The sequence below is a fragment of the Palaemon carinicauda genome, chromosome 11 (assembly GCF_036898095.1).
Source record: "Palaemon carinicauda isolate YSFRI2023 chromosome 11, ASM3689809v2, whole genome shotgun sequence".
Taxonomy (NCBI): Eukaryota; Metazoa; Arthropoda; class Malacostraca; order Decapoda; family Palaemonidae; genus Palaemon; species Palaemon carinicauda.
This window is the reverse complement of record NC_090735.1, coordinates 84,921,935-84,939,434: the sequence shown is the minus strand read 5'-3', so window position 1 is coordinate 84,939,434 and position 17,500 is coordinate 84,921,935. Positions and strand designations below refer to the sequence as shown.

At 36.7% G+C, this 17,500-nt stretch overlaps 3 protein-coding genes across 3 annotated transcripts in view; all 3 read right to left on the bottom strand.

The window, feature by feature from the left end:
• The window catches only part of LOC137650081 (venom allergen 5.01-like), a 613,638-nt gene that overhangs the window by 498,172 nt on the left and 97,966 nt on the right, over positions 1-17,500 (bottom strand). The window lies entirely within an intron of this gene.
• On the bottom strand, positions 10,653-11,084 carry LOC137649357 (uncharacterized). Its single transcript, XM_068382340.1, has one exon. It carries the CDS (start codon positions 11,082-11,084, stop codon positions 10,653-10,655), a length of 432 nt encoding a protein of 143 aa, XP_068238441.1.
• On the bottom strand, positions 11,905-12,762 carry LOC137649356 (uncharacterized). Its single transcript, XM_068382339.1, has one exon. The coding sequence runs from the start codon at positions 12,760-12,762 to the stop codon at positions 11,905-11,907; it is 858 nt and encodes a 285-aa protein (XP_068238440.1).

The window sequence follows — 17,500 nt, the reverse complement described above, 5'->3', positions numbered from 1 at the left end:
CAAACACGAATTCCTGGTAAGTACACGTACCACGGTTTCGTACATATATATATATATATATATATAGGGCTTATATATTTCATTAGATGCCCATAGATTCTTTAAGTTTTAAATGTTTTTATTATTAAAATGTTTGTAAAAATGTTTTTAAAATGCAAATGTTCAATAGTCTCTTCAATTACATATTACTAGCGTACTAACTGCTTTTCGTACACAACACTTTTCCAAGACATTTTTACTCCTTTGAGCGAATGAAGGGGCCAGTTTAAAACGGCTTTAAATTGAATTAAATAAGGAGTTTTGTCTGAACATAGCAAAACGTTCTGTTTGAGCTGTGAACTATTGTACCTTAACCTACGCCAAACAAAGATGTTAACGGCGATAAAAATCATCACCGTAATGCATAAAGCTGACAGGAATATGTAAAATCGTAGATCTGCATAAGTCGGTGACGGGTGGTCCATCTCGGTCAATTTCATCAACCGCTTGGCTACATGTTCGTTGTATGGGAGAGGTAAAGATGGAATTGTTGTTGACCACGTGAAGTTTGCGAAGTAGGCTTGTTGTCTGATGATAGTCTTGATTCCTTGCACCATGTAATTCGGGGACGTCCCGATACAACCATCTGCTGCAACGAAGATTTGGGAATAGGACATGGATCCGTCCGGAAATGATACATTGAAGCCGGCCTTGTCGTATCGTATCCACGAGCCGTTGTTCAGTCTGCAATTGAACTTATTATTGTCAAAGGGATAAAGCCTATCCAGACAATTTTCATTTGTATGGGAGAGAGCACCGTCTAGCACTATACCTAACTCGCATGAATCCATTAAATTTTTATGGAATTCAAATGAGTCAGCTGTACATATTTTTCTGTCCATTGCGTCTGAACAGTGAGTTAATTGATTCAAGTCTTTAATGACCGTATATGTTTCCTTGTCTGGGGAAATCAATACGTGTCCTGTCAAACTGGATATTACTGGATTTGAGTGATTCGTCATGAAAGTCTGAAATGGTGATATCCTGTAAGATTGCCAGGCATCGGAAGAATCAAAGGGAATTATAATCATAATCCTATGATTCTCAACGCTTACTGTAATTAGGCTGTAATAAAATTCTAACCTACGTGCGTCTAACAAAGGAATATAACCTAATTTCTCCCGTCCGTTCTCCACAATTAACTTTAAGTATATTATTGGCAACAAATGGGGTGACAGTACACCTTTAGTCGCAAACGTGTTAGCTTCCACATAATCTTTTGATTTCTCAATGAAATGTGCAATTCTGTTATGTATGTGATCTATTTTTGAATCATAATACGTTAACGTTGCCAACCAATCCTGTACTTCCATAATCTGATTGATATTACTAGAATGTTCATTTACTAAACTCATAATTTGATTGATTGAAGCTAACTGATTCCTTAGTTCTGACATAATCAATTCATCTTCATGAGTCAAGAACTCAATTTTCTTATTTTGATTACTAATCTTAAGACGATTGGAAATTCCTAAACCTAAACTTGCAATAGAACCAAAGATGTTTAGTGCAGCAAAAATAAACGGGTTACGTTTCTCAAGATTATCATGTCCTACAGTCCACATCAAAAGGTCACAAGCCAAAGATTCTGCCTCGAAAGTCTTATTTTGCAAGTCGTCAGATAGCATCTCTGCAACTTTTAGTGTCGATGTAAGCGAACTCTCTGTATTAAAAGGAAAATGTCTTTTATGCATTTCATTTAATGAGACAGTAAACCTTGAAATGGCACTTTTTAAGCTAGTGACGTAATTCTCTGGGAGAAAAATTGCTTGCATACGCACTTCAACAACTACGTTACTTGATGTAATAAAAATGTCTTCTTGTCTTTCAACTATAGTGCCATATTTAAAATCTATACTTTTAGTTTTAGAGCTCATCCCACACGAGAAAAATGTCTGAGCGAACAATATCACTCCCAACAACAAAAAATTCATCTTGGAAACCTGTAACGAGAAAAATATATGTAATTACTCCTGTATTAAGAAGAAAACCTTTTAACATATAATGTAATAAAAAATAAATAAAAATCTTTCCCTCACTTCTCTCCCTCTTATTTTAATATCTTATGTGAGCCAATGGTACTATTCTCTCATCAGTGGGTTGGGATATGTTTTGAACTCTAAACCTATTGGCCATTAATGTTTCCAAAATGTTAAATGGACCTTCAAACTTAGGTGTTAGTTTATAATTGAGTCCTTTACGTACATTTACCTGTATGTATACACTATCACCCACGGTATATGTATTCGTTGATTTCGCTATTTTATCATGATTCCTTTTCATTATGATTTGTGATTCTTCTAAATTCTTTCGAAGGATATCAAAACGACTTTTGCTTGCATCTATACATTCTTTTAAAGGATTTGATAGATTAGTTGTAGGCATTAATACATGGAAAGGCGTTCTAACTGGGGTACCATACAATGCTTCGTGCGGTGACATTTTAATTAATATATAATATGAATGATTCAGAGTACTCAGTACCGCAGGTATTGCAATATCCCAATTGGGGTCTGATCCCCCTAGTGTTACTCTTAATATATTTAAAACCTTCCTATTTGCTCTTTCCACTAGCCCATTCGACTCTGGGTGATATATCATGGTATTTATTTTCCTTATGCTAAGGAATTCACACAATGAGGTAAGAAAGTGATTATTAAATTCTCCACCCGAGTCTGAGATTATCATGTGTGGAATTCCATGTTTACAAATGTAACACTCGTAAAACTTCCTAGCGCATTCAATCGCAGTTTTAGTTTTAAGCGCTATTAGTTCTGTATATCGAGTTAAAGCATCTACAATTACTAAGAGGTGCTTATTTCCTCTGTCTGACTCGTAAAATCCTGTTAATAAATGTAAATGTATTCTTTCAAAGGGTTGACTGGGCACGGGATAAGCCCCTAGGCTGACAGGTGTTTTCGTATGCCCTTTGTTTTCCTGACATGTGCGACAATTAGTTATGTGTTTTTTTATATCTGTAAGCATCGTATGCCAATAAAACAATGATTTGGCTTTCTGTGACATTAATGAGAACCACGGGTGTCCATGCAATGGATTTGAATGCAACCAATTCAGGACAGTGGAAATAAGTGAGATTGGTACCACTACCTGGTCGTTAGTTACATGTGGTGTATTGCGGGTTTTCCTTGTCACGGTCCTATATAGAATATTGTCTTTGATTATATAATTCTGCTGCTTATACTTTATATATTCCTTTTCCTTATGATTGCCTTTCAAAGCATTTATAATTTTTTCTAATTTCTGATCTTTTCTTTGCTCAGTCTGTAATAATTCAGCACTCCAGCCCAAATCTTCTTGTTCAGATATCGTTTTAACAATAGGCATGGATGTTGATATATCTATTAATTCAGCTAAAGGCTCCGTACAAGATGACACGGGGTTGCGTGATAATGCATCAGCAATGATATTTGCTTTCCCAGGTAAATACCCGATTCTCACGCCAAAGTCTTGAATGATCAAATGCCACCGAGTTCGTTTGGGGCTGTGGTTGAAGCCTTTAAAGAAGTCGGTTAGTGGTTTATGATCAGTAAGAACCTTAATGGGATAACCGTATATTTTTAACTTAAAATGCACTAGTGAATTAACAATAGCTAGCTCTTCCTTGTCTATTACTGCATACTTACTTTCGGAAGTTCTCAGTTTTCGAGAATAAAAAGCTATCGGGAAAAATTGTTTTTCACATTGCTGAAGCAATACCCCTCCTACTCCTAAGTGTGAGGCATCTGTTGCAATGAAGAATTCCTCACCGAAGTCAGGAAATTTTAAGATAGGAGAACTACACAGTTCATCTTTCAAGGTATTGAACGCCTGTTGATGCTGCTCAGACCATATGAAATCTATGCCCTTCTTCGTAAGATCAGTTAAGGGAGCGGCTATTATTGAATAATTGCGTATAAAACGCCTGCAATATCCACTACAACCCAGAAATTGCTGTATTCCCTTGACAGTAGTAGGTATCGGAAAGTTACGGATAGCCGACACCTTATCATGGACTACTTTAAGACCTTGGCTTGACACCATAAAACCCAAATAGACTAATTCCTTTTTTGAAAAATTCACGCTTACTAATCTTTACTCTTAAGTTATGTTGTCTTAGTCTCTGTAGTACTAGTTCTAATTTACGTAGATGTTCTTCTAAGGTGTTGGAAAAGATTACAAGGTCGTCCATATAGGCATGCAATATATCTCCTAGCAAGTCTCCAAACACTATGTTAATCATTCTTATAAATGTTATGGGAGCACAACGTAAACCAAAAGGCATCCGTAAAAATTCATAATATCCCCTGGCTGTGCTGAAGGCTGTGTATGGGATACTATCTTCTTCTAATGATATCTGGTGAAAACCTTTAAGTAAGTCCAAACTGGTAAAATATTTATTCTGACCTAACAAAGACAAAATATCGTGAGTACATGGCACTGGGAATCGATCAGGGATCGTCTCCTCGTTTAGACGACGGAAGTCTACGCAGATACGCCATGTTTGATCTTTTTTCGGTACAACTATTAATGGAAACTTATAAGGGCTGTTCGATTTCCTAATGACTCCTTCTTCTAGCATTTTATCTACTTCATCATTTATTTCATTCTGGAATTTCATAGGGAGTCTGTACGAGGGTACATAGATAATTTTCTGCTTGTCCTTTAACCTTATTTGATGTTCGATCACATCTGTTTTTCCTAAGGATCCATCCGTAGTGGAAAAAACATCATGATATTCAGTTAAAAGTCCAAAAATTTTCTGCTGAATTTCTTCGTCTTGAATGTCTTTATTGATTTTATTTTTAATAGATTGCAAAAGGGATTCCTCCGCAACTGATTGAGCGTGATTGATTTCAGCAACGGTAAGAATACGATGTTTATAAACTTCTACATCCAAGATATGTTGATTTTTGTGAATTACTAAAGTGGTATTTAAATGATTACAGACTTCAATATTACATTGTTGATGTGAGCCTACTGTATAAATAGCTTGTGTGACAGACAATCCGTTAGTTTTCAAAGTGTCGGAAAGGATTAATATTTCAGATCCCGGTAATGCTTTCTTTACTTACACTATTAAATTCGAAGGTACGTTTGGCTCGATAGATTGCGTGCAAGATGATATTACGGGTGAACGAGAATTCTGTTGGGTCGCGTATATCATTTCTTTATTAGCGAGACAAGTTATTGGTTCTTCAACGTATGTCACTGTTTTATTTGTCGTCTCCTTTTTATCCAAAACTGATTTTAAGGTATTAGAAGACTTATAGAATTTTCCTTTGATATACACGCCGTGCTTGGCAGGGGCTAAGATAATGTTTTGATTGCCCATAGATGGGTATCCTATAATTACAGCTGGATACATATCAATGTTTTGTACAACAACAAATCTATCGGCAAACGTGCGCTTACCGACATTGAACTAAACATGAGTTACGCCTATTACATTTAATTCATTATTTCCTATACCCGAGAGTCTAACTCCAGATTTTTCTATTGGAAAGTTCGAAAACAACAAATGATGTGTCCTCAAATCCATGATATTACGTGGACTACCAGAGTTGAAAAATAATGTAAATGATCTGTGTTCCTGATTTACAGCATATAATGTTGGTCGTAACTCCTTTTGGCTTATTATTGTATGAATTTGTTGCAAATCTACGGGAGCATGCACTGATTTACTTAATTCGGCCGTGTGTTTCATAGGAAAATCTATTGCCTCACAATGATCTGATAAAACATTAAATTGATTATTCAATACTACTTGACCCAACATCACTCTCTTCCCCACTGGAGTTAATTATGTGGTATTTGCTTTGCTCTGCACATTCTGAAAATTAGTCTGACCTTGCGAGGTCTGGTTTGACGACCCAGGCTCAGCGTTATTCGAAGAACTGATTGTTTGTTTCGGATTCTGAACTACATTGATGTTTGGCTGTTTCTTCTTATTAAAATGAGGATTTTTCTTTTTATTTCCATATGGAACTGACTGTGGAATTGACTGTGTATTTCTAGGATTCTGTTGTGTCTTACGCGAGTAACACTGACTATATGAATGAGTCGAACTATTATGTATCGAACAGAATTTCGTTCTGCAGTCCGCAATCAAGTGACCTTGACGTTTGCAATTATAACACGTCATTCCTGCAACTTGACTATTATTACCTACATTTACTTGTTGTGGCTTTGTTTCACTTTTTTACAAAAACTTGAGTTAACACGGGATCAAGATCGGGACACTTAGACATGTGTTTCTTTATTTGTTTATATACATCCAATTCCGTACTTGCTGGCGTTAACTTTTTATCAAAACACCGCACTAAAGCTTCAGGCAACATAAGTGTCATGCAAGTTAAATACATTAATCATAAAAAATCTTTCACGGAGATGTTATCACTAGTAACCCAAGTGGAATTACCTAAAATATCTTGATATTCATTAAGCCTATCGGCTATGAGAGCTGCTCTCTCAATAACATTAATCCGAGTCATAGTGGCTTGATTAAGTGTATTTCTTAATGTTAAAACTACATCCAAGGCTTCTTCACCCCCATAGACCGCACGTAGCCTAACTTTGAAATCATCCCAGGTAACTGCTTCTTGAAAGGAAACACCCCTTAAATACGCACTCGCATCTCCTTCAGAAAAATCTATAAAACTTTTAGCTTCTTGTAATTGTACAAAAGGGTCTACGATTTGTTTGGCATTTAAATGGGCATCGACGGATGAAATCCATGACTCCACATTCTGAGGCAAGAACCCATTAACCCGACCCTGAAAAGGAAGGATTGCGGAGCGAGCATTTACAAGTGTCACAATAGGAAGGGGATTATCCTGTCCTGCTGTTGGGTTACTTGGTCCAGGGGCTGGGCTCACAGGGGGCGTCATGTTTACGGTATTTCTTTTCCTATCTCTACGACCCCTTGCAATCCTATCAAAATATCTATATGAATACAGACGTCCATTGCGTAAACGCATAGGCACTAAATGATAAAGATTATAACAAAATTCCCCCCAAAAATGATACTAATACAAAGATATTTCCCGAGAACTTCTGAAAGAAAACGGTATACAAAGATATTTCCCGAGAATTTCTGAAAGAAAACGGAATTAGCACAGAGAGAGAGAGAAAAAAAAATTCTAGATGAGAATTCGGAGTTGAACACAGTTTCCTTTAATGAAAGGAAATTGAAGATTAGGAAACAACTCACCCCAGTAATAATGGACTATCGACTCGTGGTAACTACACCTCACTGCTCAATACTAAAATAAATAAGAAAATTGTACTTAGCTTCGGTTTATATGGCGTTGTGTGATGTCGTCATTTCCTCTCGCTCTCTTGATGTTTGGTTGAATGTTTTCGGTCCGATTTACTCTCTCTCTCTTGATGTTTGGGTGAATGTTTTCGGTCCGATTTCCGTTTAATGTAGTGCTTCCTGGATATGTTTCTTCAATGTTTTGTAAACGTTAAATGTCAGTCCTTGGTTTTCTTAGGATGTTGATTGAAGATCCAGTTCATCAGTTTGTATAACATTCATTTGTTGGTATGAAATGTTTCATTTCTTCGGTGGACTATGATACTTAGTCAAAATTGTAGATTCATTACTGTTGATTTCTTGAAGATCTTTCTCTGGTTTTTAGAGTTTTATTCGCTGGTTCTTGAAGATCTTTCTCTGGTTCTTAGTGTTTTATTCGCTGGTTCTTGAAGATCTTTCTCTGGTTCTTAGAGTTTTACCGCTGCCACCATTTATTAGTGTGCTACTGTTGTTAACACACATTTGGGTTCTCTTCAAATGTTATCTAAAATGTGTTAATTATTAGAGTTGGTATGTTACATCTTCAAGTAAAGTCGAAGTAAGTTAACTTTAAAATGGTTTATTCTTTAAGAACAACAGTGTTAACATCTCAATCACAGGAGTATAGCTGGTTTGGTCGGATGACCATTCCGTATGACATCGTCGAGTAAAACTGATACATATATCCATATGCATGTTAAAGTTATTTCAGCACTTAATGATTTATATAAATACCACATTAATACCGGAAGATACTCAGTTCCGTTCTCACAGGCAACCTTTCTCACGGAGAGGGTTAGTGCTTACTCTTCATGAAAAATGTTACATTGCTGAGGTTTGGTATTCGCATCCTGCTATGATATGACTACAGCACTTCTCACACTCGCTTCTACTTCCACAGTGACCTATTAGGTCATGTGTTTTAAACATGTAATATATAATTATTACATATATATATATATATATATATATATATATATATATATATATATATATATATATATATATATATATATATATATATATATATATATATATATATATATATATATATATATATATATATATATATATATATATATATATATATATATATATATATATATATATATATGAATATATATATATATATATATATATATATATATATATATATATATATATATATATATATATATATATATATATATATATATATATATATATATATATATATATATGTGTGTGTGTGTATATATGTGCATATATATATCTATATCTATCTATCTATATATATATATATATATATATATATATATATATATATATATATATATATATAATATATATATAAAATATATATATAAAATAAGAATAAAAAAATATGAGAGCTGATGTTTAATTCTAAATCTGGTAAAGTTTTGAAAATGTCCAAACAAGGCCTTAGAAGTGAAGTTTCCAAAGTATTAATAAGTTGTACATGAAACAGTAGAATTTCACAAATATTAAAATAGATCAATGGATAGTTATATAATTTCGCAAGGAAACACAAATCAAAATGTTATAGTTACATACGCTCTGTTTAGCCACAAATTGTGTCGGCAAACAAGTTGTCCTGTAGATATTTTGTAAGGCAGTATTCCTGTATGTAAGTTACACTATACTAATGTCCAAAGAAGTGTGTTTAACATTTTGAAGACTTTCTTTTTTCTGACAAAGATCAGAAACCTTGATCCTCCAGAAACTGAAACCTGTCACAAAATAATTACAAGCGTAAACAGTCTGTGAAAGAACCACTCAACAAGCATTAACATAAATAAGTAATTTAAAGAGAAAATCAACACTGGTTCTAAACAATGTTTACAAAATACTCAAACTATCAATTAACTCCATTTACTAAGTTACAAAAAAATTACCGAAATAAACAGTAGGTTTCTACAGAAAAGAGCAGTTGCAAGTCTCGACCATGTATAGAAAATATTTGATTGTCAAAATTAACCATGCCTATAAATGCAGAAGTAATAAATCACATTTGTAACATATAATATACTTCCTAGTCCATTGATCTAACAAAAAGTCACTAGTATTGTTCTGTAAAACAAACTTTCTGTATGTCTGAAAGCCATTATATTTGATTAAAGAAACATAGTTCAGTACACTCCCCACTTGATATCTACTGGATATCACTATACCAAATAATAAAGATTTTATACAATGTCACTAAATACAGATTTATAAACAGTTCTCTACAAGAAGCATCATATCCAAGATTGGACGTGGCAGATGGTCAGTTTACTATTTACGATGGTACGCACTTCAGCTTTCTGGACATGATCATTGAAACTTTTCAGAGGATTCATTATTTCACCCATAGGCTATTGGGTAAAAAAGTTTTTTTGTCCTTAAGTAGGACCACATCTCCTTTGACGAGATCACAGTGATGCTCGATCCAATTCTGTCGTTGCTGTAATAGCGGTAAATACTCCTTTCTCAAACGAGACCTGAAGATTCTGGCAAAGGCTTGCACGGTTGGCCGACATTTGAGCGCAAGACTAATGAGCGCCGTCAAATAAGCGCCGACAATTTAGCGCAAGACAGTTGAGCGCAATAACATATGAGCGCCGACATTCGAGCGCCATAAATTCAACCCTTTCTCTCCATATTTGTTGCATGGTTATTATATTTTGGAAGAAGAGCAACTGCTTCAGGTTGCAAATTAAGCTGGGTCTCTTGAATGATTCGTCTTGGTGGATCATTTGATGTTGCGGCCCTTTCACGAAGCCTCATTATAGATAAGCTAGCAGCTGACTTTGCAGGATCCGGCACATGGTTGTGATCACTGGCAGATGTGCATTCATCTCCACAAACGTATATTCTTCCTTTGCACGTTCCTATTACACAGCGCCAAGATTCTTTCCCACTCTTCAGCACTCTGTCGAGTCTGTAAACATAGCCTTGGTGTAATAAATTTACTTTTCCTTTGGTAGATGTTAGCTTCTCCATACCGTGGGTTTCAAGAAATAAATATATTCAAGCAATATCCCTTTAAGAAAGTTTTGTTTACATTCCTAAAAGTTTTGTTTATATTTCCTAAAAGGGATAATTCCAAGTTTTAATGTTAATAACCAAACGACTGTAATTATATTTAACATTGGAGAGAGAGAGAGAGAGAGAGAGAGAGAGAGAGAGAGAGAGAGAGAGAGAGAGATTTTGGCGCTTAACTGTCAGCGCTCAAATGTTACTGCGCTTAAGTGTCTTGCGCTCATACGTCGGCGCTCATTTGCCGGCGCTTATTTGTCTTGCGCTCAAACGTCGTCGCACGGGCTTGCACGCGTTTCCACTATGCAAGGCCTAAGTCTCTTTCATTGAAATCTCCTAATTGATGCGATGTGAAGACATCTGTTGACGCGGGTACTAGAGGCCTGGAGTCTATTATAGGCGACAATTCTGTCCTGAACGTGCTTAGTACGTCATATGTTAGGCTTTTTCCAGTATTGTTTAACAACATGGAGTCTAGTATCCTCCTGCTGATGCCATCCATCCTTTCCCATGTTCCTCCCATGTGAGAGGAATAGGGTGGATTAATGTTCCAAGTAGTACTAGAATTGTACAAGAAGTTCCTGAAAGGTTCATCCTCGACATTAATAGAGTCTATTCTCAGCTTGTCGACTGCACCAATAAAATTAGTTCCATGGTCGGACCGGAATATTTTCACTTGACCTCTTAGAGATATAAACCGTCTGACAGCGTTAATAAAAGCCGAGGAGCTCATTTTTTCAATAAGCTCAATATGAACAGCTCTAATTACTAGGCAAGAGAAAAGTATAGCCGAACACTTGAAGTTAGCATATCCACCACAAGTTCTACGTGAAACAATTGTCCATGGTCCGAAGGCATCTACTCCTACATTAGTAAATGGAGGTTACAGTTCAAGACAATCCTCTGGTAAATCAGACATGATTTGACACTCCTTCTTTCCTCTTAGATTGTGACATGTCACACACTTGTGAATGAATAATGAAATCAAGCGTTTCACTCCAACCATCCAGAATACAGCAGATCTAACTGCTCAATTAGTGAAGTGTCTACCCTGATGTCTGACTTTACCATGACAGTGTCTGACTAATAGCGTTACTATATGATGACATCCTGGTACAATTATGGGTTTCTTTTCTTTCAAACTCAAGTCAGAATTGATTATTCAGCCTCCTACTCTTAGTATCCCTTGTTCGTCCAAGAATGGATTGAGGATGGCTATCTGTCTCCACTTTGGTACTGGTTCATTTTGCTGAAGACTGTCAATTTCTACTCGGTGAACTTCCGATTGTACTGACCTTATGATGAATTTTTCAGCATTGATATGAGCATCCACTGAAGTTAAAGACTGTGCCCTAATGACCCTGTGAACGGCAGAACTGTTTTAAAAAGGCAACTCCTCGTACAAGTGAAGCCTAAGTAAAGATATTTAGGAATCTGTCTATTCCTATATTGTGCGCAAGTGTAGCACATGTCTTCCTTATGTCCACTTTTATGCGAACTTCCTTATCACTGTCTGGATCGAGAAGCTAAAACTTAGTCTCAGAAGTTTCCTCCTATTGCAAAGTAAGATGCTTTGGTCCAAATAACCATTCGCTATTGTGAATTTCATGAGCTTCAGAAGATTTAGTTGCTGAATCAGACGGGTTATGGTGCGTTGGCATATAGTTCCACTGGCTGGAATCAGAGAATCTTCTGATGCGCTCCACTCTGTTTGCTACGTAGGTGTAGAATCTCCTGGTTTCATTGTTGATATAGCCTAGGACAACTTTACTGTCTGTGTGGTACTTAACTGTTTCTATGTTTATATCTAGGTTATCTGTAATGCACTGTGCAATTTTTATAGCTAACATAGCTGTACATAATTCTAGACATGGAATGGTATGGACACCGGTCGATGCAACCTTTGCTTTCCCGAGAACAAAACCCAAACTGGGTGTACCACTGATGTCTGTTGTATAAAGGTATGCAACAGCTGCTATGGCTTTTTCGGATGTATCAGAGAAGACATGAAGCTCCTTGGAGACAGTTTCACTGAGGTAAGGCACATAAGTGCGCGATATGCGTAGCTCTTCAAGTTCCAGCAGGGTGTTTCTCCAAGATATCCACTCGGTGGCTGTCTCGTCTGAGAGGGGTTGGTCACAATCAACAGTCTCTGAAACTAGCTTTCTGAGTAAAAGTTTACCATATATTATGAGTGGAGCTAGGAATCCGAGCGGATCATAAATGCTGTTAACTGTTGAAAATATTACTCTCCATGTTACAGGTTTATTTTCAGATGACAACTGAAACAAGAACTCGTCCGTATTTACATCCCAGCTTAATCCTAGACAACATTGTAAAGGCTTACTGTCAGCCTCTGGGTCTAAGTCCTTCAGGTTTGAAGCCAGATCATTGGCTGGAAAGGCTTTCATGACTTCCTCAGAATTTGAAGCGATTTTGTGTAGCCTTAGGTTCCCAAATGTGGCTAGTGTCTTTTATGAGATTGATAACTTCCTCTTTTGTAGTGCATGATGTAAAGCCATCGTCTACATAGAAGTTTCTTGAACAAATTTTGTTACCCGGTTGCTGAAATCTTTTCGTGATGCCTGAACAGTTTTCCTGAATTCGAGCGTGGCAACGGCTGGTGACGGACTATTTCCGAACACATGAATTTTCATGCGGTATTTTACAAGGTCATCGTCAATATCATTATATTTATGCCATAGGAATTGCAGATAGTTGTGGTGGTCTTCTCTTACCAGGAAACAGTAATACATTTGCTGGATATCAGCAGTTACTGCCACCATTTCTTTGCGGAAACGTATAAGCAATCCTAAAAGATTGTCGGTTAGGTTTGGGCCTGTCAACAAGATACTGTCAAGTTTTTTAGGATGGTAGACACCAAATAATGGTAAGTACGAGCACTCTTCGTGATCTTTGAGTGGTGGAGCAAGCTCTGCATGGTTATTGTCGAAAATCTTACTCATGAATGTGAGAAAGTGCTCCAGTTTTACTGGGTTTCCTCGTAGACTGGCATCTAGTAGCACGGCACAATGAAGAGCTTGCTGTCTGTTGTTTGGCAGAGGCTGGCGTGGTACATGGAACAGTCATGGTGCTACCCAACTTCTACTGGCGTCTCTCACAAATACTTTGTCCATTTGCTTAAGGAACATATTGTCCTCATAAGACTTCGCTGGCTTGTCATAATTATTTGTTTTCTCAAATAGAGATGAATGCATGTCCTTTTTTTATGGGATCTGAGAAGTTTTTTTTTTTATATCAAACTTGTTGATACATGGTTCAAATGTTGATGGCTGTCCACTTGGTAAAATGTTGGTTAATTTGATATTAAGTTCAATTACAATGTGTTGCTTGTTGATACAAGTTTCTCCTATAATCACCTATTCAAGTTTTAGCTGCGCAGCATATGGAGCTCTTTGCGGACCAAAGCGCTGGTCAATCACTTCAAATTAACAGTAAAACGTGACAGTTAGCATTGATAGGTGGAATGGTGTCTCTGATATCAGTCAAGTGAGGATAATGCATTGCGACTTCCAGTGTAGGAATTTCATCCCGATTGTTGGGAATGTGATCACGTTCTATTAAGGTTGGAAGATCTAATCTCGTGTCACCTTGTGTTGATTCTATGACGAAGATTCTCCATCTTCTGCCTGAAATAACTACTCTGCCAGAGCATATCGACAGTGTGTAATTTTCTGGCTTTTCTCATACGTTGAATAGATTGAAGAAGTCAGGTGAGGTGAGAGACAGATTACTTTGGTCATCAATAATGGCGTATATTTGCACAACCTTGTGTGGACTGTCCTTGTGGAACACCTTCACTGGGAGTATTTTTGCACATGATTTACTACCATAATCCTTGCAGATCTCTGTGAAAGAAGAGTTGACTGGATTTGTCTTAGTTTCAGCCATTTCTGCAGGCACCCTGCCGTGAGCTGCTTGGAGAATGTCCTTTGATAATTTCCCTCCAGTAACATGTAGTGCTGTAGCATGTTGTTTGCCTCCACATTCCTGCAAGATATCTTGGAATTGGTTGATTCACAGCAATTGTAGCATACATTATTTTCCTTCAGTATTTCTTTTTTTGCATTCTATTATAGACTTCACTCTAAACCCATGACATTCATTCAGTAGATGTTTACTTTTATGAAGAATGCATATATACTGTTGTATGCTAGAAATTTCAGGTTTTTGGTCAACTGCTGTCTTACAGACATTTATCTTGCTGTTGAACTGAGGTACGATCCATGGCAAGGCCTCTTTTACTGTTAATGTAACGTTTGATTCAAGGTCAATTCCCAGGTCATTCTTTATTTGACTCATTTCTTTGAAAAAGGAAGTAAATTCCTTGAAGGGAGGAAAGGTAATATCATGCTGGGATTTATACCTGGAAGTTCTCATCACCCACTTCTCCTGGTAATTTACTGAAGATAGGTTTTATTCCAGAGGAAGAGTCAAAGTAGGCAAGCAAACGTCTGAGTTTCAGATTTTCCCTATAGTATTCTATTTCATACAGAATATCAGAAAGCTTGTATAGGCATCTGTTGTCTTCATTCATGAGTTTTGGAAATTAAGCAAGTTTGTTCTTGATGGATGCTTCCACCATTTCTAGGGTGCTGTAACGCTCATCAAGTCTCTACCAGAGTCTTTGTAAGCCCCTTCTAGGGTTTTCTGCATTGGACAATCTTATACTGGCAGCATGCTTTGCCGACTCATAGCCATTTGACTAAAAGATCCAATTGTTCGGAGTCTGACAACTGCAGTTCCCTGATGATGCACTTAAAACTTGCTTTCTATACATGGCAGGATTCTGCCCGGTCATTAAAGTTAGTCGAGAAAATAAGAAATCTTTGCGCAAGAGAAATTTTGTTATTTTTTATGTAGGACTGGTATTCTGGCTGTAATTCACATTAGACACAGGAACATATGCCATCTGGTTTGTGGCAAGGAACTCTGGTGTACTATCCTGTTTTTGACTAGAAGTAGTAGGTCTCGGTACAGGAGCAGTTGTACCTTCTGGAAGTGCTGATTCTATGGGTAAGACAGTAGGTACCACAGGTAGCAAAGTCTGATTCACAGTTGGAATAAAAACAGGAGCGTTGTAGTTAAGCTATGCTGTCACGGTAGTCTGTGTCTTTTCTTGCTGGTTAGTTGGTTCCGGAAATTTGACAGGGCCAGGGTGATTTTTAACAAAGTTTGGCACACGTTGCAGTGGGTCTTCAGTCTCCTCAGGAAGAAGGCTTACTGCCTGACTGTCGTCACATTCTATGACATGTGCATCAGCCTCTGCAGCGGCAGCTTTTCTTTGAATCTTGAGACGGTTCAAGGTGGCCTTTAGTTCAGCCTTCTCCCTATCAGCATAAGCAGCTTCCTGTTCAAGTTCTAATTTTCTAAGTGTTACTTGCTTATAGATTATGGCTTGTTTATCTGCATAGGCCATTTTTACCCTGGCGGCCTCTGCTTTGGCACACTTTCTCCATGCTAGACTTGACAAATCAGATCCTCTAGAACTCCCACTTTCCGAAGTCCTGATTCTCTTTAATGATCTTGACTTTGTATATTATGCTTGTGTCAGGTTGATGAAGTGATTGTAGAGCAATTTAATTGCAAGGTTCACTTTTGCTGAACGAACTTCCGTGAGAGATGTACATGCATTTAGGTCCTTGATACTCTCTGGCGTTTTCATTCTTTTCAGATAGGCTCCATACTCATCTACTAGTCTTTGGTACCTGGTGTAAGACTGTAGGAGTTTTTCCTGAGCCTTCAGCAACAACTGAATGTCATTAGGTGGTGTTCGTACCTCGTCTAACTCAGGTTATATCTTTGACCAGAGGTCCCCTAGTTGCTGACAAAATTTGTCACGCCTCTCAATGTAGGCCTCCTGACCTCTTTTTGTTAGATTGTGTGTTTGTCTGGTCTCAGGCTGAACCTCTGAAATTTCATCTCATGGCTCAGTGTTAGACTCTGGTCTCCTGATCATTTCAGGATTCTGTTTCCCGTCAGTAAATTTTGCGTTCTGTTCTTCCTGGTTCATGATAAGAATTACTTGTTGATGTATGACCAACACTCAACACTGGCGAAACGATTGTCCAACTTCGGCAAAACGCTCTATTGCTATGTTAGACACGCTGTGTTGCGTACTTTCGTTATAACAGCTACGAACGGCTTTGTTGACAGGACTGGTGCAGGACACAGCTGGCAAGTTGTAGTTTTTTTTTTTCTTTAATTTACTGGCGCGTTCCAACTTCCAATAAGTTTAAAACGTTGACTTGGCAGAAACAAACAAGTGTATCAGGAGCTGATATTTATTTATTCTCTAGCAATAAAAGATGGTAAAAAACTGAAAAATACAGAATAATTTTTTTTTTTAAAGTGATAAGTAATGTGAATAAAGCCTGAAAGTTTTGAAAATGTTCAAACAAGGCAATGGATGTGAAGTTTCCAAAGTATGAATAAGTTGTACATGACACAGTAGAAATTTCACAAATATAAAAATAGATCAATGAATAGTTATATAATTACACAAGAAAACACAAATCAAAATATTGTTATAGTTACAAACGCTGTGGTTAGCCACAAATTGTGTCAGTAAACAAGTTTTCCTGTATATATTTTATAAGGCAGTATTCCTGTATGTAGGTTACACTATACTAATCTTCAGAAAAAATGTGTTTAACCTTTTGAAGACTTCCTTTATTCTGACAAAGACCAGAAACCTTGATCCTCCAGAAACTTATACTTGTCACAACATAATTACAAGCGTAAACAGCCTGCCAAAGAACCACTCAACAAGCGTTAACATAAACAAGTAATTTAAAGAGAAAATAATCAACACTTGCTCTAAACAATGTTTACAAAATACTCAAAATACCAGTTAACTCCATTAACAAGTTAAAATTAAATTAACGAAATAAACAGTAGATTTCTACAGAAAAGAGCATATGAAATTCTCGAACATGTATAAAAAATATTTGTTTGTCAAAATTAACCATGCCTATATATGCAGAAGCAATAAATCACATTTCTAATATTTGATATACTTCCGAGTCCATTGATCAACCAAAAAGTCACTAGTATTGTACTGTAGGACAAATTTTCTGTATGTGTGAAAACCATTATATTTAATTAAATGAACGCAGTTCAGTACAA

What these genes read in the sequence shown, in the direction of transcription:
- LOC137649356 (XM_068382339.1), bottom strand. Translation starts at nt 12,762, where the DNA reads ATGAAAGCCTTTCCAGCCAATGATCTGGCTTCAAACCTGAAGGACTTA.
- LOC137649357 (XM_068382340.1), bottom strand. Translation starts at nt 11,084, where the DNA reads ATGAGCTCCTCGGCTTTTATTAACGCTGTCAGACGGTTTATATCTCTA.